Genomic DNA, 26,451 nt, shown 5'->3' with positions numbered 1-26,451 from the left:
TCTTTGTTAACAATTTAACAACCAAGTTTCAAAATAAAAATATTTCTTTAATAAGTTACCCTGAAATGCATACTTCAGAAAAGCTAATTTAAAAAGTATTAGTGAGTACAAAAAAGTTTTAAGTTTGTTCGTTTCAAAAATGTATTAAAGTTTTAGCTTTAAAGTTTTACTACTGGGAACTGTGATAAGTTTATCTATAAACATTAGTTCAAGTGTTAGTTAAGTTTTAAACACTCATTACTCCAGATTCAGTTACTACAAAACACTTTATACAAAACAAATAGTTTTACTGATGGTTTTCTCGAATGAGAATTAGACAAGAATAAAGCACTTATAGGTAAAAAGATCATAAAGAATTACATTGAGTATTTAGGAATAATAAAATTTTCTAACAAAGTTCTACGAGGAACAACATAGTCTTCAGCGTAGATAACTATAGCTATTAATTTAGTTACATCTACAAAACAACAATAAAAAAACTGTTTAATACTACAAAAACAAATGCTATGTTAAAGCTACTTCTTTATTAACTCCTTCACAAAAGGAAACTTTACACAACTTTATACCACACAAAATTCATCTTCCACTTCGCAAAAACCTCTTATCTTATTTACCGCTACGGCCGGACTGCAAAAAACATCGCTCAACTTTCCCTCGGTGCCGAGCTCAACACAGGTGTTGATACCAGGTTTACCAGCGTCCCATTGCAGCCAGTTGCCTGTGCTTAGAACTTCTGCCGAGGACGCGATTGAAACTTCGGTACCATCCTCTTTTGTCCACGAGGCGGCGCTTGTTTTTTTGATACCGAGTAAGATTGGAACTACCTCGCCGTTGACCGTTCTTAACTTGTCGAGTTCGCTGCATAAAAACTATGATGAAAACAAAATCTTACTTTAATTGTTCTTGATAATTTAATATGTCGCTTTTCAAGTATTAGGAAAATTTCTAACTTTAAGGGTTTTTGATTAAACAAAATGTAATAGCTTAAAATGATAAAACTATGGAATCTGATTTGATTTTGGATTAGCTTTAAAATTATTTTTTCTAAAAGAAAATAAACCAATGAGTAACTTATTAAAAAAAAAATTCTAACTTCAATGGTAGCGAGTTTTCATCAAGTCCGATGTTTTTATGGATCAAATTTCCACCTATAATTTCGCAATATTCTTTAGTTTCACTGAAAGTGCCTTTTTCAGTTAAATGGTACGAGTAGCTGTTATAACACCTTTCTTTTGAAGAGCCGTCTACAACAGTTATGTATAATTTAAAATAAAAAACAGATATATTTTGACCGTCGTATGAGTCAAAGACTTCTTAACCTTTCCAAGGAAAAACTACGTACAAATAAACACGTTTACGTATAAATTAGAACCTTAAAATAAAAAAAAAGATCACACCGAAAACATAACATAAATATGAAGTAATTTTTTAACATGTATGTATAAAAAACTTCTTACCAATATAATCAATGCAACTTGGTATCGGGCTCCAGTCTCCATCTTCGTTACATGTACTGTCATATTCTTCACCACCGTTACGGAATATAAAACCTTCATCGCAAGAGAAAGTCAGTACAGAGTCGGAAACTAGTTTCTCATCGCCTAGCACCTCATCATGGCTCTTCACTTTGTGGTTGCCGCTTGTCAATGATATTGGTTCTTTACAAACTGTAAAATTTGTGATATTTAAATAGTTACAGAAAGAATCGTTATTTTTTTTAGTCAGGCATACAAATTAGAAAATGTTATACATATATCCGTTAAACTACTTTGCACTATATAAATTCTATACGGAAAGTTTTGATATTTTTCTGTAAAATTTACCTATCAAATGGTAGCTGCATAACAAAAGTTTGATACTTTTTGAATCGTTAATACATACAAAACTAAAAGACTAATGAAACTAATTAGTCTTAGAAGTAATTACTAAACTAAACTCATCTGAATAAAGATAAAAAAAAATTTTTTTTACATTTTTTTATTTTATTTGTAACCTACATAAACACTATGTATTATGATAATGTCATTTCTTAACTAAACTTAAAGACTTAGAATTAACTAAGAGGTATAAAATTAAAAACATAAATAAAGTAAGTCGTATAAACGATAAAAGTTGTATAAAAAACTAGTTAAATGTTTCAAACGAAAAATTGTATCCAACAACATATTTTCTTTACTCACAAAATGTTTTCAAGGTAGTATGTATCAAACTTATCTAAGGATGAGAAGTTTTTGCAAGTTTAAAATATTATTTTTAACTTTATTTCAAGTTATATTTTAAAACTATACATACTACAGTATTTAATGTCTATACAAAGTTTGAATACATAGTCTTAGTTAATTTATTTTTTTACAAAAACAACAACTTTGAATTGTATGAAAAAATGTATAGCGTTATATACTTTAAAACGATAGTTAGTTTTAGATTCAATTAAAATATTTATGATACCTTAGAAAACATTGCCTAAAACTTTAAACTCTCTTACCTTTTTTACAATCACCTATAGCATTATCAAATTTGTCATCGCCCAAACATACCACCGTACTGACTGCCACATTGTATAGATACTCCGGGAAACAGGTATACTCAACTGCAGTGGTGTACAGTTCTCCGTCGACAGTGTAGCCATTTGTTATAGACTTAAGACCGTTTTCAACATCAGGCCAGTTTTCGCATTCTGGTAAAATTTAATTCTAAACTTTCAAAAGTTTACTTCAGGCACCCTTAATTAGTTTGTTTTATGTTTTTTATTGATGAAAAGCTGAAACCGAAATAATGTTTTTATACACTAAAATAAACTTTGAACGTATTAAAGAAAGAGTTAAAATGTAAAAGTATCATACTATGTATTCAAAAAGACATAAAAGGTTGAAAGCATCATGTTAATTAATTTCTACAACTTTATGCAACAAACTTGCTATGCACTGGCCGCGAACCCCGACCTCAGAAACAGGTTCCCACTTGAGGTCGTTGTTGCATATTTCCCCTACTTCTCCCACCGGGCGCTGCACGAAGCCCGTGTCGCACGCAAGTGTCAACTCGTCACCAGGGTAATACAGGTCGAAAGGGTGGCTCGTTTTTCGGGTAAACTCAGAATTTTGAATGGTCGGCAGAGTTTCGCACTTGGCCTCTGTGTTTTTGGTGTCAATGCTTAGGAGTAGTAGTTTTTTTTTGAAAAATGTTGGCACCGGTTCAAAACGAAACAAACAAGTTTTTGCATGGTATCATTTTATTATGTTTTTTGCAAAAAGAATGTTATTTATAGGTTTAAAGAGTTTTTTTATTTGTGATGAATCTAGTATTGATTTGATATTTTATTTTCAGGTTTAAAAAACACGAATAAGTATTAACCATTTTCTGCACTTACTTATGCACAAATTTTTGTAAAAACTCATCGAATGCTCCTTTAAAACAAAAAATAATTACAAATGTTTTATCTTCAGAAACTCATTTAAAGTTAACTACTTATTAGTTGAATATAGAAATGAAAGCCTTAGCTGCGAACATTAAAGTAATTACAAATCAGATTGGTATTTTAGGACTTATGAAAATAAGGAACAAATTTAACTTAACTTTTCACTTCAAACAGCGGTCACTAATTTTTACTGTAAGTAATAACATTTCAATTTTGTTGTAAAGCATTTTCGCGTTATAGCTCAGTTTGCAGGAGTAAAAAAAATGTTTATAACATTTGGTTGAGCATATCTTACAGCCTTTTTACTTAAGATAATTAGAAACAAACTAATGAAAGTACATTTTTTTGAACTTTTTACAGCCATTTAGAAAACTACCGTGTTAAAAAAAACTGCTCACCAGAATAACAACTGCCAAGATCCCCTTCCCAATCGCCAGATTCTGTACACGTGAGCTGGTTATGCTCAGCAGGCAGTATCGTGTAACCAGGTTCACACTCGTAAGTTGCAACGGAACCCACTGTGGAGGCGTACTCAAGCGCACTCTTGGCTATATCGTACTTGCCGTTTGTCAGTTCTCCCGGTAAGCCACAATCTGGTGTTGTTGGTAGTTTCAAATGAATTGGTATAAATTTATTATTGAGCTAGGTTATCTAAGTTTAAATAGTTTCTAGAACAAAATTAAGCGATCATTAAAAAAATTGAATAAAAACTGAAACCTCTTGTGCATTCTTCAATCGGATAAAACTCTTTATTTACGCAATCTGCCATTCGATAAGCCGGGTTGGATACGAAACCGCTGTTGCAATTCAGAGTTAGTTGTTGCGGCAGACTTTTAGTCTCGCCTTCAATCATCACTGCTACAGTCTTGCTTACTTCGTATTCTCCGTTAATTACAGTTGGTATTTCGCATTCTGTTAAAAAACTCATAGTATTTTTTAAATTAATACAACAACACAAAAAAAGTTTTTTGTGTAACTAATTTACCGTCAAAAACTTAATGCCGGGTAAGTCTTAAAAATAACAAACAAACTTTTCAAATGTTCAGCAGAACTATAATTAAATTGCTCAACTTACTTTTAGTGTATACTTAAGATAAAAATAACATTTTGTATTTACACGTCAAATCACAAACGAGAAATCTCATGTTAAATTGAAAGTGATTATTAATTATATTTCTTCTATTAAAAAATACCAACTAGAATGCTCTGTACAAAAAAGATCTTTTAAACAGCTTTCATCCAACCTGTGACGCAGTAAGGTATACTGGAGCTGTACGTTCCTCCGTCCGTGCAAGTAGTGCTTTCCAGGCTTACGTCACTCATATAGAAACCATCTGCACACGAAAATGAAACAGTGGTTCCTTCAGTTATCGTTTCTTCGCTGGTTTCGGTAGTACCCGTCGTTTGGTAAGAAAGTCCATGAATCGTTTCTATGTCCGGACAAGCTGAAAGAAAAGTTAAGTCACAACTTTTCTTATTTGTTAATTTTAAGGTCATGTAAAACTAGCTTATTTTGTTGAACAAGGTAAAGAAATCGACGCTCAAAAATATGGTCAAGGTATAGAAAGACCATTCGGTCATCGAGCTTAAAACAGTTAAAAAAGGATTATTAAACTAAAAGTGTGTATTAAAATAAAACACGTTTTCTTAAAAATAAATTGTGACCAAAACCTTTTACCTAATGAATTGAGACAAATTTAATTTATACATTTTATAGTTTGTACATTTTTATTAGCAGCAAGTAACTGATGGAGTATTGTTGACATAACAACTGCTTCGAATCACCTAAAATTCGAAATGCGATTCTAAGTATAAAAGTCAAACTAACAGCGAAGACATTTAAATGGTTCGGATGACCAAGCAGCGTTGTCATGGGAACAAATCTTGTAACCGTCAGATGTAGACGGTTTAATGACGAATCCGGTATCGCAATTGTAATTCACTCTGGTTGCCAGTTTGAAGTCGTCACTTATTTTGACATACTCTACATCTATTGTCGCTTTTGCGATTAATGGTAGGTCTTTGCAGTCTTAAATAAAGAAAGTTAAGAATAAAACATAAAAAGAATAAAATAGATTTTGTCTATTCCAAAGATAAAAGTTGTAGAACTTTTTGTTGTTAATAAAATTTAATTTCTTTATTTACAGCGTTTTTATACTTAGTAGAAAACGTACTTTCTCTTAAATACATATCACTAAAAATACATACCCAAGTTTATGCAAAGTTATAACCATTATAAAATTGCAATGTGTTATAAAGCATTGCATCCCTGTAAGTTTTATTTTTACTCTTTAATACAAAAACATACTAAAAATAAATACTTAGAGTTATACTTAACGTAATAAGCAAGTTTATTTTACTAAAAACAAGGTAAGCGAAACAAATGAATAATGCACTACACTTAACTCATTTTTTTCTACACAGACACACATAGGAACAAAACTAAATTTCAACAATGTTACAACGTAGAAAAGTCGTACCCGGCTGACACGTGTTTGTTGGCTCCCACTTCCCGTCCGTTCCGCACTCGGGGTTTTCCCCTATCAAAAAATAATCATCCTTGCAAGTGAAGGCGAGCTGCGAACCCGTCACGTACACGTCATTCCTGCTGCTTGCGTGCGTGGCAACATGTGATTCGCTGTTTTCCACTTCGGGGATCGTATCACACTCTAAGGGGTTTTAAAATCACTCAGCCGTACAGTATTACAAGCTATTTTTACTAAGAGGCTTGACCTCAATATTACAAAAATGTTTTATCATTGATAAAGCTTAGTCAATAGCTCGGATTTAAAAAATGTCATTAAGTATGATCATACACAAAGGTAGTACGTAATATTTTTTTTTCTACTAACTAATTAAGTAATATGTTTTAGACTTTTTATAAGTTCTTGCTTAAAATCATTCAGAAAAAAAAGGTATTAGAAATTAATCGTCTATCTATAATATAAAAGCTCAGTACTTAAGTTTTAAGTAATACGAAAAAAACAAAATTGACACATAGACAAAATTTTAGAATTTTTTGTTTAAAATTTTTTTGTTAGAAAATAGTTTTTATAATTTTTTCTCAATAGATCAGATTAAACTGTTTTGCTTAAACGTTTACTCAAAGTTTTTATTTTAAATTAATAGAAAAAATTAACCATTACGTGTTATCAAAAACTTTGTTGTAAATATATTTTCGAGTTTTAAACACCTTAAAGTTATTTTTTTTTAGTTTTACCTTTAAAACAAGCAAAGTTTATGGCCGGGTACCAGGTGTTCCCTGAGATGCAGTTGGTCACCAATGTCTTGTCGAAGTTGTTAGGGTAATACCCTTCATTGCAACTGTACTCGAACTGAATGTGAGCTGTGGATCCATCTGAAGTTGCATGTGTCGACGTGTTGACAAATCGTGCGTTAATGACTTCAGGCGGGTTTTCACAAACTATAAGTTAGTTTTTAGTTTCAAGGTTTGTAGCTTATAAAATAAAAATAGATGTTTACTAAACATTTTTTTTTGCTTATATAAGTCAACATTGAAAAAATTGTAGCAAAATATAGTAATTCTGCGTAAGCCTAACCTTTTATTCATAAATGGGTAAAAGGTGTAAACTACATTTTAGATTGAAAACCAAAAATAAGAAATTTTTACACAGCATGTAAACTTAGTAAATCACAAAAACACACTTAAAAATAACAGGCTTTATAACTTGTTTATAAAGATTATTGCACATATAAGAGCTTAAAAAACTACTAGAACTTATTTTACAACTTAAATATTTTACATAAATGCTTTGGACAAAAAGTATGCGCCAAATGAATTAAATAAAAACGGTTTAACAAAAACATTTTACGTTGCTTTATATAAATAAGTAACAGTTTAGTAGCTTAAGATGAAAATAGAAAAAGCCTAAGTCATGTTTTAAAAGATAATTTTTCTAGCAGTTTTAAGTTAATCTTGAACCTTATACAAATAACCTAAACAAAAGAAATCTGGTACAACTTTTTAGGTAGACGAAAACACATTAAAAACATTTAAGTTAAAAAACACTAACACGGAAGGCACGTAGGAGCTGATTCTGCATCCCAACTTCCATCCGCTTGGCAGGTTAACACAGACTTCTCGCCATACTTCAAAGCATAGTCGTTCATGCAAGTGTACTGCACTGTCGTCCCCGTCCAGTTTTCGCCATCGGTGTGCGCGTAGTTCACGTCAGAAATCCTTGCTGAGTCCGTCACAGGAAAATCAGGACACTCTGGAAAGTTTAAATAAAGTGCTTTAAAATTAAAACTCAAACTGTGTGTAATAGTTGTTTTAACGCTTAACAAGTTTTATAAAGTTAAACTATTAGTTTCGATAAGACAATCTATCTGTAAATCTGGTCAGATTTTTTAAATAAAACTTATAAAAACTGACAAAAATAAAGTGTGCAACACACTTATATAAATGTACACTTTAAGTAAGAAATTAATTAAAGCCGTTCAATTTTGCAAAAGTGTAGGCTGCTTGTAGTTGTTTTTATAAATGTTAGAGCTGTAAAATAATTTTTCGTAATTGCTCTGCTATTTAAACTTATTACAAAATGCTAAAAATTTAGATTAGGTCAGCTTTAGATGTGCTTAAACAATGTACTTGGTAATCTTCAAGCAATTATCATTAGTTTTTATTCGAAAGGTTACAATGTTAAAAATTTATTTAACAAAATAAACTTAAAAATTTTGGAGTAATTTGGTGGTAAAAAATACATTAAAGTTTTTAAATCTATCAAGTTTAAGATATAACTTTAAAATTTTGAAGGAAAATATCCTCTAGTATAAAAAATTGTACAACAAAGTAAACTACTTACTGAATTTTTGAACATAAACATGGTAAATAAAAAAACTGCTTTAGACAGTAACAAAAAACTAAACTTTTAATGAAAAAATTGTTACATAAGTATTTGAAATTATGTTAATCAATTAAGAGTACGTCTTTAAAAAACTTTTGTATTAACTAGCGTTCATATAGAAAATTACAGCAAACTATATCTAAAAAAAAAGATCCACATAAAACTATTAAACTTTACCCACCGGTTATACAGACAGGCTGTTCTGATGGACTCCAACTACCGCTCTCCATACACTCGATTTGAAAGTCTGCAACTTCACCACTTTTCAGAACATGAGTTTCAACGCACTTGAAATTGAAAACGTCACCGATCATGTTGAAACCGAGTCTCATTGGGTCAACCGGATCATACGTACCGTACTCAATGCTAGGTAATGTTTCGCACACTGTGCAATTCAAAAAAAAAAGTTTTGATTAGTTTTGTTGAGTTTGTCTAAATGTTCAAACATCGTTGTAACAAACATGAAAAAAATACTTTGTATTAGTTGTATATAGACAGCTTTATGAACTAATTTACATAGAAATTATATACAATTTACCTTTTACGCATTGCGGTGCCAAGTTATCGTTGCTCCAAAGCCCATTGGACTGACACAAATAATTTGCATCGTTGCTGTTGAAACCGTAACCGGCTTCACAGTTGTACAAGACGCTCATTCCTTCCAGGTACTTGTCATCTCTGAACGCGTGGGCCACTGTGACGTTACCGTTGTCAATATTCAGCGGTAAACGAGGACACTCTGTGTTGATAAACCACTTGTTATTTATGTGCAAAATTTACTTCATAAAATTTTACTTTTTTTTGTGTTTTAGTCTTAGTTTAAGTCTTCTTCAAAACAAAACCGAACTACTAAAGAAAAATAGTATTAATTTTAGCTTTTAGCTTTTACAAATAAATTAAAAGTAGAATACTTAAAATTTTAGTTTTCTTGCCGTATTCATTTTTGAATAGAGTAAAACTGATGTTCTCAAAAAAAATGTTTTGAAAGTAAAATATTCTCAAAACTTTTTCTAACCTGCAACGCACTTTCCAGTATTGTTACTGTGCAACTCTGCATTACACACTGAATTGTCTCTTATTGTGTATCCCATTCCTGCACCACATTCGTAAGTTACTTCTTGTTCGATTGTGTACGTTGCGTTGACGACGACAGATTTAATTACACGCTTGGATGCGTTGTCAACTTCGGGAAAAGGTCCACAATCTGTTGAAATATCAATATAAAAACTTAAAACACTTTGTTCACACTTTACACTCTTAGGATAAGTATACAGAGTATACAGCCAAAAATTCCTGTTTGATCCAAAGAAAAATTTATCTTCAAAATAAAAATTAAAAACTAACGGAATTTAAAACAAGTTTTTTCATGGATGCTTTAAGTTTTTATTAAAAAATATTTTTGATTTATTTATATATCTTACATAAAAATAAAGACATTAAAAAGCATAAAAACACTTTATAACGATTGTAAGAAAGAGATCTAGTATTTATGCAACTTTAAAACTAAAAAGAAAAAATAATCAAATTAGCAGTAGTTTTACAAGAACATTTTCGCATAAAAATTTTGTAGCAATGAAGCTGTTTTAATAAATATTTGTTTTATAAAACTGCAGGCTCAACCACTTACGGTTTACTCAAATAACTAGACTGCAATATTTCCATACCTTTCACGCAAGCCCCCTCAACTTTTGGTGGCACGTTCTCGAAAGTCCGGTCCTCCCCGCAGATCTTGCCCTCGAAATTGTCCGGGGCCATGGTGAACCCTTTGTTGCAGTCGTACCTGACCATCGTGCCCGGGAACATCATCTCCTCGTCCACCCACGAGTCGACGCGGTGCCGAGCGTTTTCCACTCGAGGGACTTCCCCTCTTGCGCAATCGTACTTTGCGGACAGGAAGGAGGTGCTGGCGGTCCGCAGCTCGTACTCGTTGTCGAACAACGCCGACGATCCTGGTCAGGTGAATTTTTGTGAAAGTTTAAAAAAAAAATTGGCAACGTTTTTTGCGCGTGAGGTGAAGCTGTGTTGGTCATTGGTTGACTTTTAAAATTTAAAAGTTCTTCGGCTTAAAAGACGTTTGAAACAAAAATATAGAAAATATAAGTCATGTATATAAGACAAAACGTTTTTAAAACTCGTTAAGCCTTTTAAGTGTTAATCAGTTTAAAGCCAAACATTTAAAAATCAAGGTTGATATCCTGTTCATAACATGTGAGTTTTGGTGAAAGAAAAATATATTGGCAACTTTTTTGTTGCGTAAAGTAAGGTTGTGTTGGTTAGTGGTTGGAGTTTGAAAAATAAAAGTTGTTCGATTAAAATTTAAAGTGCTTGAAAAAAAAGTTAACAAAAATAAAATTATGAGGCAGAAAATTTTTTTAAAGTCATAAGATGCTGTAATTGTTAACCAGTTTAAGTTTTTTGAGGTTTAAAGCTATCAATCAAAAAGCTTAGGCTAAAAAAAAAAAAGGCATATGGTTATTGTTTGAGAAAAAAAAAACAATCCAAAAGTAAAATACATCTTTACTAAAGCTGTGTCTAAATTATTTTCTATAAAAATAAAGATAATAGATTAATATATTAAAAACAGAGTTCTTAACTAAATTGTTAATAAAAGTTTCAGTCTACAGTTTTTAAGTGTATTCAATTTGGCGATTTATAGTTTCTAAAATTAATCTTAAAGTTAATATTCTAGTAACAATCTTATTTTTCAATTATTGTTTTCCCTGTTGTGTACATTTGTAAAATTTAAATTCCAATAAGAAATTTGAACTGCCATTAAAAAAAGTTTAAAAGAAACTAGTTAAGCTTTTTTAAGGCTTTGCTTAGTAGCACGTTGCTATTTTCAACAAACAAATACCTTAAACTATAGACAATTACACAAACTTATAGTAGTCAATAAACATTCAAGGTTTAACATACACCATTCAAAGTTTAACAACTCTCAAAACCAAGCAACATTTTTAACCTAAAGCTCTACTGTAGCTTACAATAACTCGTTTTATACCAGGGGTCAGCAGTCAGTTGGTGGTCGCGGGCCAAATTTCAAGTTTCCAAAGTCTTCGCGGGCCGCAGTTTTAGTTTTAGTGACATTTGAATAATCTTATGGCTTTAGTTTTAGTCACACTAGAGAAAAGTTTTACTTTTATTCACCTTATTATTTAAAATGACTTTTAGGCTATACATAGAATGCCTATTCAAATTAATATTCATTAGATTATGATTTACATTGACTAATATACTTTAAAAATATGTATTAATATTGTTAATGAAATATGTACTTTCATAAGCACTTAATAAGTTAAACTTAATACTTTTTAAATTTTACTTACAACCTAACTCTAAAAAAACTTACTTGAAAGACAATTTATGGGTTACTTTTATACATTTGTTATATCATCAACACTTGTTTATATTTCTAATAGTATTTACTTCGGAAAAAGTTTTTGCGAGTTAAATAATTTACACTCATTAAGAATTTTAGTAATTAGATAACATAATAAAATTAATACCTGTTTGTATTCCAGAAAGCTAAAAAAAATGATTTGACATAATTATTTCTCAAATACTTTAATAAAATATTTTATTAGTAATTAGACTTTTACATGATTGCCACTAAAAAGAAAAAATGTCTGAGATGTATCAAACCAGCTTAAACTTATTAAAATTTGAAAAAGCTAATAAATAGTTGTTAATCAAGCTTAAATACCTAGTTAAAATATATTCATTATCAAAAAGTACACAAAGTGTAAGAAAACAAGAAAAAAATGCAATTAGTAAACTACACAACAGTCATAAAAACTATACTGAGAATTGGAAGATTTCTTTAAAGTGTTTGAAATAAAAGCTTAACACACCGGAGTTTTAAAGCTTTTAAAATAGCCTGTTTGTGTATCGATCCAGTTAATATAAAGTTCACTACATAAAGAAATAACAAGGTAATTACAAGTAAATAATTACATGCCAAAAATGTATAAGTCAGCTGGAATGGACAATTGAGTTTCTTAAACAAGTTTAACAAAAGTATAAAATTTTATTGAGTCATTAGCGAAGTAGAATTTTTTTTTTATTTAGCATGATAGCAATTCTTTATTTGCAATAAGAATATTGCATTTAAAAATATTAATTATAAAATATATAACGAGCTAAAATAATAAAAAAAGCGTTAGTTAGGAGTTATTGCGAGAAACAATAAAAAAAAATTACCAAAGTCATTTCCGACAAAGCACATTATTATCTTCAGTAACTACAGACTAATTAGAAAAAATTGTTAAGGCAAGTAATAAAGTAGCAAAATTTACTACCTAAAATGAGTTATCGTTTATAATTGAAAACTTTTATAAAGAATTGATGTTGGCGGTAATGAAAAACTTTTGTTTATTTCTTCAATTACAACATGAAGTCGTGTTTAGGAAATGCATTAAGGTTATAAAGTCGCATAAATCAAATTAGGACTTTAATCAAACTGTTAATATGAGAGCACTGATAGAAAAACTATTGCTCATCTGAGAATTTTTATTAGAAGTGTTTTTACTAACTTTGACATTTTAGTAGAATTTCTTGGTTTAGTTCCAACGCGAAAAGCACAACAATCGGTGAAATTTTTCAAGTAAAGGTGCAATGTACCAATACGGAGTTTTTGGAAGTACAATTCCTTCTTTTATTTTTAGTATAAAGTTTAATTGAAGTTTAAAAAAATGTCTTAAAACATTTATCAATATTAAAAAATACTGTTAAGCTACTATAATATATTTTTCAATAAAAAAACATTTATTTGGTAATTTTTTTTGAGTCAAATCGAAATCTCATTACTTTAAATGTAAAAATTGTTTGAAATTCCAGGTTTTTTCAAAAATTCTCGAATTCAAGTTTTTTTCTAGAATTTTTAACCATATATTCACAAATTCAAAGCTTTTCCGGGATTCAACTTTTTTTGCAACACTGATTGTTCATTCTTTAATGTATGTACACAATAATATAAATAATATTTTGAATTATATCAGCTGCAAGACTTAAAATTTAACATATATTAAAACTCAAACTAACACTGTGGATTGAGCAAAACATACGTCATAAGTTTAATTTGCCACTCTTTAAAGCAAAAAAGCCAGCCTGAGTCAACAAAAACATTCCTGATATTTTTGTATACAAAAAGAAATTCTAGCCAAAAACTTAAAAAATGGCTTAGTTGACCTGAGATTTGAAGTTTTCAAATAGTGATAGTCTGAGTGTTTGGCAATGTTTAATTGTTTATTTGCTTGAATTTGAACTATTTTGATTAACAATGTACAAACTTTATAAATTTACCATCCTTATATCTAGTTTATATTAAATAAGTAGCTCGAAAAAACAGCAATTGTGTGTATTGATATGCAAGGCATGAAAATTAACTTAGCTTGAAAAAAACAATGTTTAAAAAATGGAATGTATACCTAACAAAAACTATATTAACTTATGTCATATATATTGTTTTAAATGTGTCTGTACAAATTTAGATATGACATGAATAAATAACAATGTTAGAAAAGTATGCATAAACTAACTTAAACTAACTAAAGTATTGAATAAAAAGTGGTTTAAAATATGAGCATTTTTTTAAGTTGGTGTGCATAGACAACTTATAAAAAATTAAAATGTGTCAATACAAAAATCAAATGAACCTTACTCTTATTACTATGTTATTTTAAATGTGTTCACACTAAAGTATAACATTTACAAACAAAAAAATTATAAAAGAAACTGAGGTATAAAAAATATTGAAAAAGAATATCTAAGCTATAAAGAAATGACACTTTAGTTAATTACTGTGCATTACTTTTGTACAAAATGGAAGATATTTGCATTTAGTTAATTTTATAAATAGGTATTATACAACCAACTTATTAAATCCAAGCACTCTTGACACTATTTTTTCAGATAATTACCTACTGTTGTAAAAAAGAAGTAATTATGAAACTGAGAAATATATCCTGTTAGAACGCTAATCTGTCTTTTTCACATTTTTAAACTAAAGCAGTAATTACTTGAAATTATTTTAAAATGTTGTAGAGAGACTTAAAATCAAACTAATCAAATAAGTCGAATTACCGAAAAAATTTAACTAGAAATATAATTTTGCTCAGCGGGCCACATTTACATGCTCGCGGGCCACAAAATTTTCTTTCGCGGGCCGCATTCCATTCAAAAAAATAGCATGCTCGCGGGCCGCAGATTTACCCTTCGCGGGCCGCAGTTTGCCGACCCCTGTTTTATACTAACCTCTGAAACAGTTTCCAAGCTTCCCTTGCCACACGCCTTCATCGTCACAACGAACGGTGTTCTTTCTGACGGGTATCAGTGTGTAGGGGCGTGCACACTTGTACACCAAAACCGACCCTATAACGTATGAGCCTTCTATGGCGTAACCTTTGGTGGAATTGTAATCGGCATTTTTTACTTTAGGCTGGTCCTGGCAAACTGAAATAAAACTTTGATTTAATATTTTAAAATTCTCACTGTAAAACATAAATGTTAAGCACATTTTTTTTTCAGAATAGTTTATGCGAATTTTAAATACCAAAAAATTTTTCTAGTTAAAGTAAACTAGTTAAAAAAATCTGCTTTTAAAATGTTGAAGTTGTCAATGACTTATTAAGTTTGTATTGTACCAGATTAATGTGTTACATACGTAGACAAAAAGCAAGCATAAAAATTGCGCTAGCTTTTTATGTAAAGTACAAAAACTTTTTATTCAATTTATATTTAAAAGCTTGAATGAGTACTGTTTTGTTTCAGAGTTTTTAAAAAACATATCAATAGTTTTACATTTTTTACAACAAACGTACTTTGTTTCAGCTCGTTTATAAAGTGTAGCTTTTATTCTACTGACATATTTTTGGTTTTAATTTGAAAACTTGATGCAAGGAAAAATCCAACTTCTTTACTTTTAAACAAATCTTACTTTTTATGCAATCAGGTACGGTGGGCTGGTAAAGTCCATCTTGTTTGCACTCTACATCAAAAGAAAAACCTGAAGCAAATGCGAAACCCTCCATGCAACTGTATGAAAATGTTTGCGGAAGTTCAACATACTTGTCGTTGAGGTAGACATTTTTGTTTGAAGTTTCGGTGAAATGTCTATCAGTAAGAACTGGCGGGCTTCCACAGTCTTAAATATTTTTAAAGTTTTAACAGTAAGTTTTTATATTTTGTCTTAATGCAATTTTTCAAGTTTGTGTTCAATAATCAATACCTTTTAATAATCTAACCATTTTTTCTATTAAATTTTGCTGTAATTTTTAGTAGAAAAAACACTTTATTTGGAGAAGTTTAGGTTGTAAATTATTCTTTTTATAAAGCTCCTTGGACATTTACTTTCAAATTATGATGACAATACAAGATGTTTAGAATTTAAATTAACTAATACATGTTTCTTAAAAAAGTGTGGACATTTGATTTGATGTAATTTCGGTAGTTACAACTGTTTGGCTTATGAAACATAAACATAATCAGTAATTTTAACAAAGTTTTGAGTTCTAAAGTTGTCATATCAAAACAATAAATTTTGTAAAAAAAATTCGAAAAAATAAAACTTTTATTTTCAAAATTTTTTGTAATTTACACTTACAATAAGTTATGAGAGAAAGATTTAAGTTTTAATTTGATGAATAGATTTTACTTTTACTATTTACCTGGTACACAGTGTGGGACAGTTGTTGACCAACTACCATCACCACCACAAGTTATCACTGAACTCCTGCTGTCTGAAAGTTTTGATGGCGCAGGACATGAAAATTTTACCACTGTACCTGCTACGAACCTATCCTTTAAAATGGTTGTAGTAACATCAAAGGAAATATTTGTTATAGGGGGACAATCTGTTTTTTTTTTATAAGATTTATGCTTATAAGTTGTTTTAAAATTAAGATATTTAAGGTAAAATTTTATGCAATTAAAATTTGAATACATACACAATGGTTTCAAACAAACACAAGTTTTATTTATAAAACATGTTTAATAAGAAATGTTTATAATATTTGTTTTAAAGTATTTTCCATACAAATAATATCTTATTTTTTCCTTTGCTTCAATTAAACCTTTTTAATCTTTCCAAAACATTTGAAAAACAGATTTGTTAGAAAACTACTCATTTATAAAAACAATAAGCAAATAAAAACTAGTAAAGTAAGATTGTAGATACCAGTCAGTTTAAGTTTGATTGTCATTACAAAGTATAAAAATGCAAGTTTATTTTTATTTATTAATTAAACAATTTTATGCTAGAATTTTTTATTACTTTAGTTATTTACTCCTTTCTGTTCTTAATAAACTTATATGCTTATTGAAAATAACTGCTTAATAAAACGATGCATCAAATTTCTAAAAGTACATTATATCTAAAATGTACCTGATTTTGATATTGTAGCTAACTAGACTGTAACTTACCTATCTTTTAAATAACTTTTAAATAACTTTGAAATCAAAAATATAATAAAATTTAATGTTACCTGACACGCACTCAAAATCATCAATATTCCAAGAGGTACCAGTGCAACTTATGGGTTTGGACGGGGGAACCATGAATTTGTCACCCGCACAAGAGTACCTCACCACAGATTCAACAGACAAACTCTCGGTGATGTCTACAAACTTCTCAACAACTTTAGTGGCTCCTGTAATGTCGCTTGCCACTCCACAGTCTGCAATGAGCAGAAAAAATTACTTTATTTCTACCAAAACACATAGAGCTGTTATGTTGTTTAATGTATGTTCGTTGTTGGTAGGTCAGCAGAAATTTTTATACTTACTCGGTATGCAGGCTACCTCGCCTACCCAATTTCCACTTTCATCGCAAGTGAGCGTTGAGCCTTTTTTAATGAAGCCACTTTGGCACCTGTGGCTGATTTCAGTTGGGTTCAGATAAAACGTGTCCCTTTGATTTTCAAAAATTAAATCATATCCGGCACTGTTGGTGACATCAGGAAAATCTTCGCACTCTGTGTTTTAATTGAAAAAGCAACGAAATAATTTGATATAAGTGTTTAAAACAGAGGTTAAAGAGCATAAAAACTCAAGTAGCGGTTTCAAAAAGCTATAAATTTAGCTTTTACAACTTCTGCCTTAATGTTTTGTTGTAAACTAAAAAGTATTTTTCAACTTTCAAGACGTTTAGAAACTAATTAAAAATTAAAAGTTTAATTTAGTGCTTTTTTTTAGAAAAAAAAAGTTATAACAACTTTGATTAAGTTTTATAAAGCTCAAGTTACTAAACTTGTTAGATATTTTCAATTTTATTTTTAATAATTATACCAAACAATACCAACTTTTCACACACGCCGGGAGCGTTTGTTCTTCCCACCCACTACTAGTTTCACAATCGAGCGTCATACTAACACTTTCGTCTTTTGTAAAGTAATCGGTTTTGCACGAATACTCAACAGATACCTTGTTACTGACGCTTGAATCATCGTTTGTTGGAGTCAAAGTTATATCTGCATTTTCCACAAATGGTGGTGCCATACAAGCTGTTTAAATTAAAAAAACAAATGGTAAACATTTTTTTATGATTTTTCTAATAAAAAAAAAAAAAAAATTCTAAAAGTTTTAAGTTATAGTTTTTATTTTGAGTCAATTAAGCAACAATATTAATACAAATACTTGCACACTTATGAAAAACTATGTTAAAAAGATCATAATTAAGTTTTAAATAGCATTTTAGTCAAGTTTATATGAATTTTATATACTTCCTCGTATAAGTAAAGTTGTTTAGATTGATAAAAAATTAATAGTACACTTGAATTAAAAACAAAACAGCTGTATTTTAGTTACAAAAATTAAACTACTATTTTTTACAAATTGTAGGACAACACAACAAACTGAAAACTAAAGAAACTTTATTGTTGTTTTTTAACTTAAAGTTAAACGTTTTTAGGAATATATATTTATAATAATCTTTGATAACTTAATAGTTTATTTTCTTATAATTTTTTTTTTGTTGGAAATATCAAAATTGTTAAATTATATTTTTCTAATTGAAAAAAAAATCAAGCAAATAATGGTTTGACATGTTATATACTTAACTTTAGTTTTTAAATAAAATATATGCAGAGTAATCTCGTCTTAAAAAAAAATTCCATCATAATATTTTAAAGTGATAGCCTTCAAAATTTTTAAGAAATTTGCTTTGGAATGTTAGTAAAGTGTTGAAAATAAGTTTATACTTCCTTAAGTTGCATAAAGTTTTTAGCGTATTAGGAGTACACACTATTTTCGTAAGTACACAACCATAACAGCATAACTACGTAAAATACTCTATACACTTTACACGATTTCATTGAGAAAAATTACTTTCTACGCAAACTGGAGCTTTCGCAGCGTTCCAGCTTCCATTTATTCCACACGTTAATGTTGGCAACACTGTTCCGTACTCAGGAAGGTAGCCCTTCTTACACTCGTACGTTATCTCATCTCCGCTCCAAAACTTTCCTGAACCAGTAAGTCGAACTAAGGAAAAAAGATTGCTTTCGGGTGGGTTTTGACACTCTGTTTTTGTGAATTTTTTTTTAGTAAGAAACTTAAATTTATCAAAATTGTAATTTAAACGAAGACAGTTTTTAATATTGATAAGTTTAAGTAGAGGTAGAAGTTAAATTGTAAAAAGCTCAAGAAAATATAATAAATACCAGCGCAAATACAAAACTACAGAGAATAAAGTAAATCTAATAAAAATAAGTTATTTATAAAATTCTCACCATTAAAGCAAGGTATTTCAATTGAACTGTCCCAAGATCCACTTTTAAGGCATTTATAATCCTTACTTTTACTAAGGATACCAAAATTACAATCATACCGAAAGATATCACCTTCCAAATAGTATTCATCTCTTGATTTTACCAGATTATTAATTGAACTTATTGAATTTGGCTGAGGTTCTTCACATTCTAAGTTTTAATATTTATATTTTCTTTTACTACAATACTTGATAAATAGTAAATGCGAAGAACTATTTATTGCTAAAACGTGCTAAACTTTATTTTGTCGAAACTTTTGTTTTTACATGCAATATAAAAAAAAACTTTATCGAGTTTTGTGTAAATATTAAAGACACGAATTTTAAGACAATGTTTCTAAAAAACTAAAATTCTAAGAGATAGTTTATTTTGAAGTTGATACAACTTTCTTTACAAAGTTGTTTTGATAATTAAAATCATTCAAAACAAAAATTCACTTCTTAATGAATATACTTATACAAAAGAAAGCAATGCGAACTCAGCGACAAATAATTGTTACGAATTTTTTAACTTAGTTTTGCCCACTACGGTTCAAAAAAACTTATCAATGCTCTACAACATTACGAAAACCTTTATACAAAAACACAACGCAATACTTGTTAAAGCTCAATACTTTCTAATAAAAAACCTTTAGGTTTTGCATTCAATTTTTTCTATGCATTTTTATACCTCTCAAGCATTTTGGGATGCTTCTGGTCCACCCCCTTCTGCCGCCGAGGCAGCTGCTCGTTTCCAGAGAAGCGTTGTTCAGCCGGTAGCCCTCGTCACAGTGGAACGTGACTTCAGTCCCCTGGTAAAACGTCATTCTGGGTGTCAGCGGTGCGGAGTACGCGAACCCGCCGTTTTCCACGGGCAATGAGGTAGCACAGGCTGAAAGTGAAAAGTGCGTTTTGTTTCTACAGGTTTTGAATGGTTCTATTTTTTGTACATAAACTACAAACACTTTAGGGAATTTGTCATAACTTTAACGTTACTCTTTAGTTTTAATACACAAATAAGTTTCTGAGTAAGAACATGATATTTAAATACTTTTTTTTTAAGCTTTAATGCCTACCAAAATATCAATACAAAACTTAGTATTTCACGCAATTAAAACACTTACCATCAAATGACTTAATAGTAATTAGTTACTAAACTGCAAATGTTCTAAAACTGCTTAAAAATAAAAGTTCTCTAATTTATCATATTGTACAGTACAGCTTCGTTAAAAAGTGTGCGGTCGGTTATTTTTTTCTTTATAAGAAAAACAAAACAACGTGCCAACTTTCTCGGCAGTTGAACGTAACGTTTGCGTTCCATTTGCTGTCAGTCCCGCAGACCAGGACCCCGTCAGCAGTGGGAGGGGTCAGGAACAACCCCTCGTTACAGATGTAGGTTGCGGAAGTTTCCAGAACAGTCCTCGCGTTCAACCTCACCGAGGTAACCTCCTTGGTGGCGCCCCAGTATTCCGGTGAATCCCCGCAGTCTGTTTTATAAAGTTATAACTTAGGTTATCAGTGCACAATGAACGTATGATGTATATTAATGGCATTCTAACGTAAAGCCATACACGAAGCTGAAATTTTTAAGCCTAAGAAAGATGTCGCTCTGGAAGGTAAACATCATAACAACTGAAGTATGTAAAAGGACAAAAATTTAAAAATACGGTTTGAAAGCGTTTTTGTTTCTGTTAGCTATTATTTGCGCAGTAAAATTAAACACATGGAGTTTACTTTAAAAAAAAAAAAGTTCTAATTGTATAAGAATAATAGTTTTAACAATCAAACCAAAGAACTTATTTATAAGTAGATAAAAATTACTTTGGAGTTGAAACTGCGTTGGTGTTGATTAGTTGCCGATCTAAGTCATACTATTTAAACGGAGTTATTTTGATTTTAATTGCTTCCATTAATAAAACCATCTCAGTCTAGATAACTTTAAAGGTAAAACAAAAAAAAAAACTTGCACTCTTAAATACTTAAGAACTTGTCAGTTTCTACATACAGTTTTTACTTTTCATACTTGATTAAAGTATCAGCCTTACCAGGGAAGCACTCGATGTTCGAAGGCTTCCATTTCCCATCGCTGTTGCAAGTCGTGGTGGGGAAATTAACAACAAACCCATCAGGACAGCTGAACACCAGTTCGCTCCCTTCCACCAATTTGTTTTGTTTCCTTATGGCTTTACTGTTGTCTGCGCTGCCGTATTCAACGACAGGAAAGTCATCGCATACTGTAAAAGGGTTGAGTGAACTTTATTTTGCTAGTAACGTAAAAGGATCAACAAGTACTTAAGTGTTACATAGTGTGGTGCTATTAATGTCTCTATAGTTTACAAATTTTTTTTCACGAAACATTTAAAAGAAACAGTAGATTGTTAAAAAAAGGTCGATGTAATTAGAAATTAGCTGTTTTATAAAATTAAACTAACACATGCTGTGATTAAAACAGTTTTTTCTACTAAATTCAACAATCGCTAAAGTAACAATATAAAACTGCCATCAAACACTTTGTTAATTTAGTACACACACAGTATTACTCATGCAACAAAATACAAAACACCGTCAAGCTTAAGAAAACCTACCAGCATAACACTTCGGAAAGATGCTTGGCTGCCATTTTGAGCCGTCGATGCATTGCGAGTTCGTTCTTGCTGATTGGTCGAAAACGTACCCTTGGTCGCATGTATACCTCACAATGCTGGAAAGATATACGCCGTTTTTAAACCAAGGTTCTACGATCGTAAGGTAGCCGTTAGCTATCTTCGGAGGGGAACCGCACACTGTTTTAATGATTTGTATTTTAGATGCTCAAATAAACAGGTATGACTTAAATTTGCTTTTAATTGCAGTAGTTTAAGTAAATTTAAGCTTGGTGATTTTTTATTTTTGTTAGTAGAAACAAAAAACGATGATGAAATAACAATAACGCTATTTATATTTATTTTTTAGATTATTTTACAGTTTTTTTAATAGTTTTAGTTGATTTAACGTTAAAAATTGAAATTTTTATATTTTGGTTAGGACCCAACTTTAATAATTAGAAAAAAATTGAAAACTAAAAAAAATCGTTAATATAAATTAGTTTTGCTACTGAGAAAAAAAAAAAACTTTTTTTACAAACCTTATAAAATAGAATATATTTTTTAAGTTCTTTAAATAAAAAAATAAAGTTGTTACTTCTAGCTATATTTGTTTTTGTTATATAAAGGTAAAATATGTAGTAATGTACGATCAATTTCGAAAGGTATAAAAAATATTTTTTAGTTTTATAGCAAAGCTGTAATCACTTACTAGATGACTTAAAAATAATTTTTGAAATAGTAAAGCTTTTAAAACTGACTTTAATTTATGTTTAAAAACTAGTGGAATTAGAAAAAGAAAATAATAGATGGAAGGTACTTTTTAAATAACAATATATACCTCATGGAATCTTTACTTTCTTAATTCAAGTTTTAGTGTGACGTTATGGCTTAATGCAGTTGCAAACGACCAGTGAAAATGAAAAAAATTATAAACTTTCAAAATTGTTCATAATAACTAACTGTTTGTAAAAAATATTTGCAATGCCAGCTAAAAGCTACAAACGTGACAAAGACAAATCTGCTGCAGTGCGTCAAATATCTAAAATAAAAATAAACCTTCAAGGCAATCCGGGGCGCTGACGACGCTCCATTTCCCGTTGTCGTAGCACTCGGAAGTCACTTCGTCTCCTTCCTCTATCGTGAAGAACTCGTCGCACCTGTACTCGATCACCGCGCCCGCTATCAGCTCTCCCGGCACGAAGCTGAACTGCAGGGACCAACTGGAGTGCGGTTTGGGCGCCGGCGGATCGTCGCACCCTGCGTTGAAATTTCATTGTATACTTTTTTGTAATTGGTCAACAAAGAACGTTGCGCGCCTTGAAAACGGATATTTTCAAACGATTGAAGTTTGAAGAAGCTCGTTTCGGTTTAGTCGAAATTTTTTTAAAGGTTTCGTTTGTTTTAAAATGTTTTGAATTATTGTTTTTTATCAGCTTAAGTAATTTAGTTTTATTTCAAGTAATGTATTACAAAAACAAAAAATATCAGAGAAAAAGAACACGTTAGCCAATAAAAACTCTTTCTTGCTTTACAACTTTGAAATCTTTGAGATCAAATAAAAAACATCCTTTACACGACAAAATCCGAACTTCCAAAAAGAAAAACGGTACACAGCGAAACTCTAACTTTTCAAGTCGGGGTAGGAACACTTGGGCTCGTGATCCCACCCGTCCGGCAAGCAGCGTATCACGCCGGATTCGGGGAGCATCAACGACCGGATGTTGTCGCAGTAGAAAGTGAGCTCGCTCCCTTCCATGTAGTTGTCCGCCAGCTGCTCCTCGTCATACTTGCCACGCTCGATGGCAGCAGGTTTATCGCATGCTGTTTTGGTTTACTTGAATTAACAAAACCAACAAGTTAGTTTGAGTTGACATTGTTTGTTTATTTCGAAATTGTGAATTTTAGCTCACATGATAAAAGTACTACATTAAATATCAAGCACAGTGCAGTTTGTTCCAGTAGAACTTCCTGGCATTTTTGAAAATTTCTAAGATTTTTTGTTAAACTTGTATTCTTTGCTAGCTATAAAGTTTTTTTATGCTAACAAAATGTAAAAAAAAAAAACAAGAATTACCAACAATACTGTAACGAAAAACTGCTTTTATTTTTTAACAAACTTAAAAATTTCGAATTTTTGTTTACATTGTATCTATGTATGAAAATAGTTCTAAAATTGAAGATTTTATTGGAAATCTTGTTTATAAGTGTTTTTTTATTATTAAAAGTAAAGTTTAAAAAAAAGAGTTCTAAAAATCAATTTATATAATAATTCTTTAACTTATTATTAATTAATTTTCAAAAAAAACAGCTAACCCAGTTAAAAAATGCTATTCAATTAAAACAAAAGCTTCTTTCTAAAAATAAAAAAAAAGCAACAGCGCTAAAAAGTCATTTTTTTCAATCGCTAATCTTGTTAACAACCTTTCTTTTCGCAGACTATGAGCTCGTCGGCCGCGTGGGAGAACTCCCCGGTGTACAGACATATGATTTCCTCGTACCCTTCATTGATCGGCACGTACCCGCTGTCGCACTGGTACTCGTACACCGCCCCGAACGACGGAATGTTTGGTCCGATGTGAAACCCGTTTTCTATTTCCGGTGGGTTTCCGCATACTACAGTGTTTGTTAAAAAAGTTAAGTTTTGCGTGACTTAGATTTGTGATTTTACTAAATCTAGTTTCTTAAGGCTCTTTGGTAGTTTTGTATCTATAACGTTAATCTTACAAGAATGTTGTACTAATATATTTAACTCTGGGATCGAAAGGCGCTTTGTTAAAATGCCTTGAAAGCATGCCGATGTTAACAAATTACTTAGTCCAAATTTTTTAACAGTCTAATTAAAATGTTTTTAAAATTTAAAGAAAATAGTTGCTTTGTAGACATTGGTTTTAACTTTTAAGTCTATTTTAAAGCAGTGTTAGTCGATACTTGAAAATACAAAGTTAAAAATATAATAAATAAAGACTCTGAACGAATTTTAACTTGAGTACATTATAAGCGTTTGGAAAAGATTAATAACTTTACTTATTCAGCTTAAAATCGTATATTACTTTACTAAATATGTTTTAGTGCTAAACACCAAAGACATTTTTAGCTGAAAAGTTCTTTAAGCTGTTATATACAGAAAAAGAAGTTACCATTGATTTTAAATCTATGAGTAATAAATGTTACTCGACTTTTTTCTATATTTAACTTAAAGAAAGTTACTACTAGAAGCCACTTACTATTTATTATTTTGGTATATAAAAGTTTTATTTTAATTTTAAAAGGCTCACAAAACAGGTATATTTTGCTTAACGTAAAAAACAAACAACTTTTTTAAATATGGTTTATAAGGTTTTACAATACAATAAAACCTACTTATCTGATTTTGGAAAGATCCTATGATAGACTATGTATATTGTTTTAACAAAAAACTTTTATAACAATTGACTTACAGTTATCATATTTTATTAGATATCAAATATTTTATCTAGACTAAACATTTTTGTAAGTAATTCAAAACGAAAACATTTAATTAAACTTATGAAATAAAAATAGAACAATTTAATAAAACTAACGGATAATTGATGTATAAACAATACGCAATATATCGCAACTAGAACACATGTTGCTTTTAAGTCATCAGTTTTTTTAATGTAAATATTTCTTACTCAGTTAGTATTGTTCTCTTATGATTTATTGAAAAGTTCTTCTAATATTTTTTGTTGAGAATTAAATGAATATGCAATTTTAATATTCAGATAGTTACGTCAATGGAGCTTTTTGTAAATTTGTTTAAAAATTGTGTTCCAAAAAGTGATTTTGTATTATCCGTTAACTATCAAACTCTCTATATATTACACAATTTTAACTAAACGGCCATTTTTTTTAGAAAAATTGTTCACGGGCCGCACTGTATAGAAAAAAACTTTTACTGGCCGCAGTTAATTAAATTAATTTAAGTAATACAAAATAAAATACTATTTTGAAACAAAATTGTCATAAAATATGCAAAAATAAAGCATTAATAACTTGCAGTTGTTAAATTGAATTCTTGATTGGAAGTTTATACAACGAAGTATTATTTTCATTCTTTTGAAAAGTATGTTTTCAGCTCAAAAGTATATCGCAGACCACATTTTTTTTTGCTTTACGGTCTGCCGTTTGCCGACCTTTGATTAAAATAATATTTTAAACGGTGTTTCAAATTTTCTTAAAGAAAAGAAAAAAAAGAAGTATTAAAACACAGTGAAGACAACTTAAAGTTGTGCTAATAAAAATAGTTTTTTTAATTTTTTTGAACATCTTATTCATTTTTCATTTCAGATATGATAAGTTCGAGGCATCAGTTTGGCCAAAAGCAAATTGAAATGTCATTGTCATGGACATGACGTTAAACTGTTTTGGTGTATGATTCGAAAACCGAAATGTTTTTCCGTGCACCAGGTCCTTGGACCAAAATTTTTGAGCGTTTTTTTCGTTTAGTATAAACAAAATCATACTGTTTTCTTAAATAACAACCTTCATATATTTTTTGTAATTTGAAGTAACTATTTACAAAGGAAAAACAAATAGCTTAAGCAATGTTGTAAATAACCAAAAATAAATTAGTTTGAATTATTTTTTGATACACACAAAAAAGATCGAGTTAAAGTTTATAAATTCAATTTTTTGTCATAACTTATAATTCTACTAATATATCCTGTATAAAAAAATCAGCTAATAAAGGATTATAAAACCTTTTAGTCATTGTGATTAAAAAATTTTATATCATTTGATCACCGTTTTACTTGAAATTGAAAGTACTGCAACAAACCTATTTTAACAATCTTACAAAAAAAAAAAACAATACTCTTGAAC

At 30.0% G+C, this 26,451-nt stretch overlaps 1 protein-coding gene across 1 annotated transcript; it reads right to left on the bottom strand.

Moving 5' to 3' along the window:
- Positions 1-560: 560 nt before the first annotated feature.
- Positions 561-25,218, bottom strand: LOC145843063 (sushi, von Willebrand factor type A, EGF and pentraxin domain-containing protein 1-like). The gene is made up of 31 exons (XM_082950529.1): positions 25,170-25,218; positions 24,031-24,222; positions 23,236-23,430; positions 22,666-22,866; positions 21,610-21,807; positions 21,070-21,258; positions 20,311-20,511; positions 19,716-19,916; positions 18,604-18,798; positions 17,580-17,780; positions 17,064-17,252; positions 16,764-16,955; positions 15,948-16,133; positions 15,218-15,424; positions 14,536-14,733; positions 9,948-10,232; positions 9,299-9,487; positions 8,822-9,022; positions 8,465-8,668; positions 7,450-7,650; positions 6,636-6,839; positions 5,896-6,084; positions 5,244-5,444; positions 4,660-4,860; positions 4,133-4,327; positions 3,814-4,008; positions 2,915-3,130; positions 2,486-2,677; positions 1,458-1,667; positions 1,094-1,244; positions 561-858 (listed from the first exon to the last, which is right to left on the bottom strand). The coding sequence occupies exons 1-31, from the start codon at positions 25,216-25,218 to the stop codon at positions 561-563; spliced, it is 6,126 nt and encodes a 2,041-aa protein (XP_082806655.1).
- Positions 25,219-26,451: the final 1,233 nt, after the last annotated feature.

Source organism: Thalia democratica, chromosome 8 (assembly GCF_965202585.1).
Source record: "Thalia democratica chromosome 8, ktThaDemo2.hap1.1, whole genome shotgun sequence".
Taxonomy (NCBI): Eukaryota; Metazoa; Chordata; class Thaliacea; order Salpida; family Salpidae; genus Thalia; species Thalia democratica.
The sequence above is the reverse complement of the archived record's forward strand: the minus strand, read 5'-3'. Positions and strand labels throughout refer to the sequence as shown.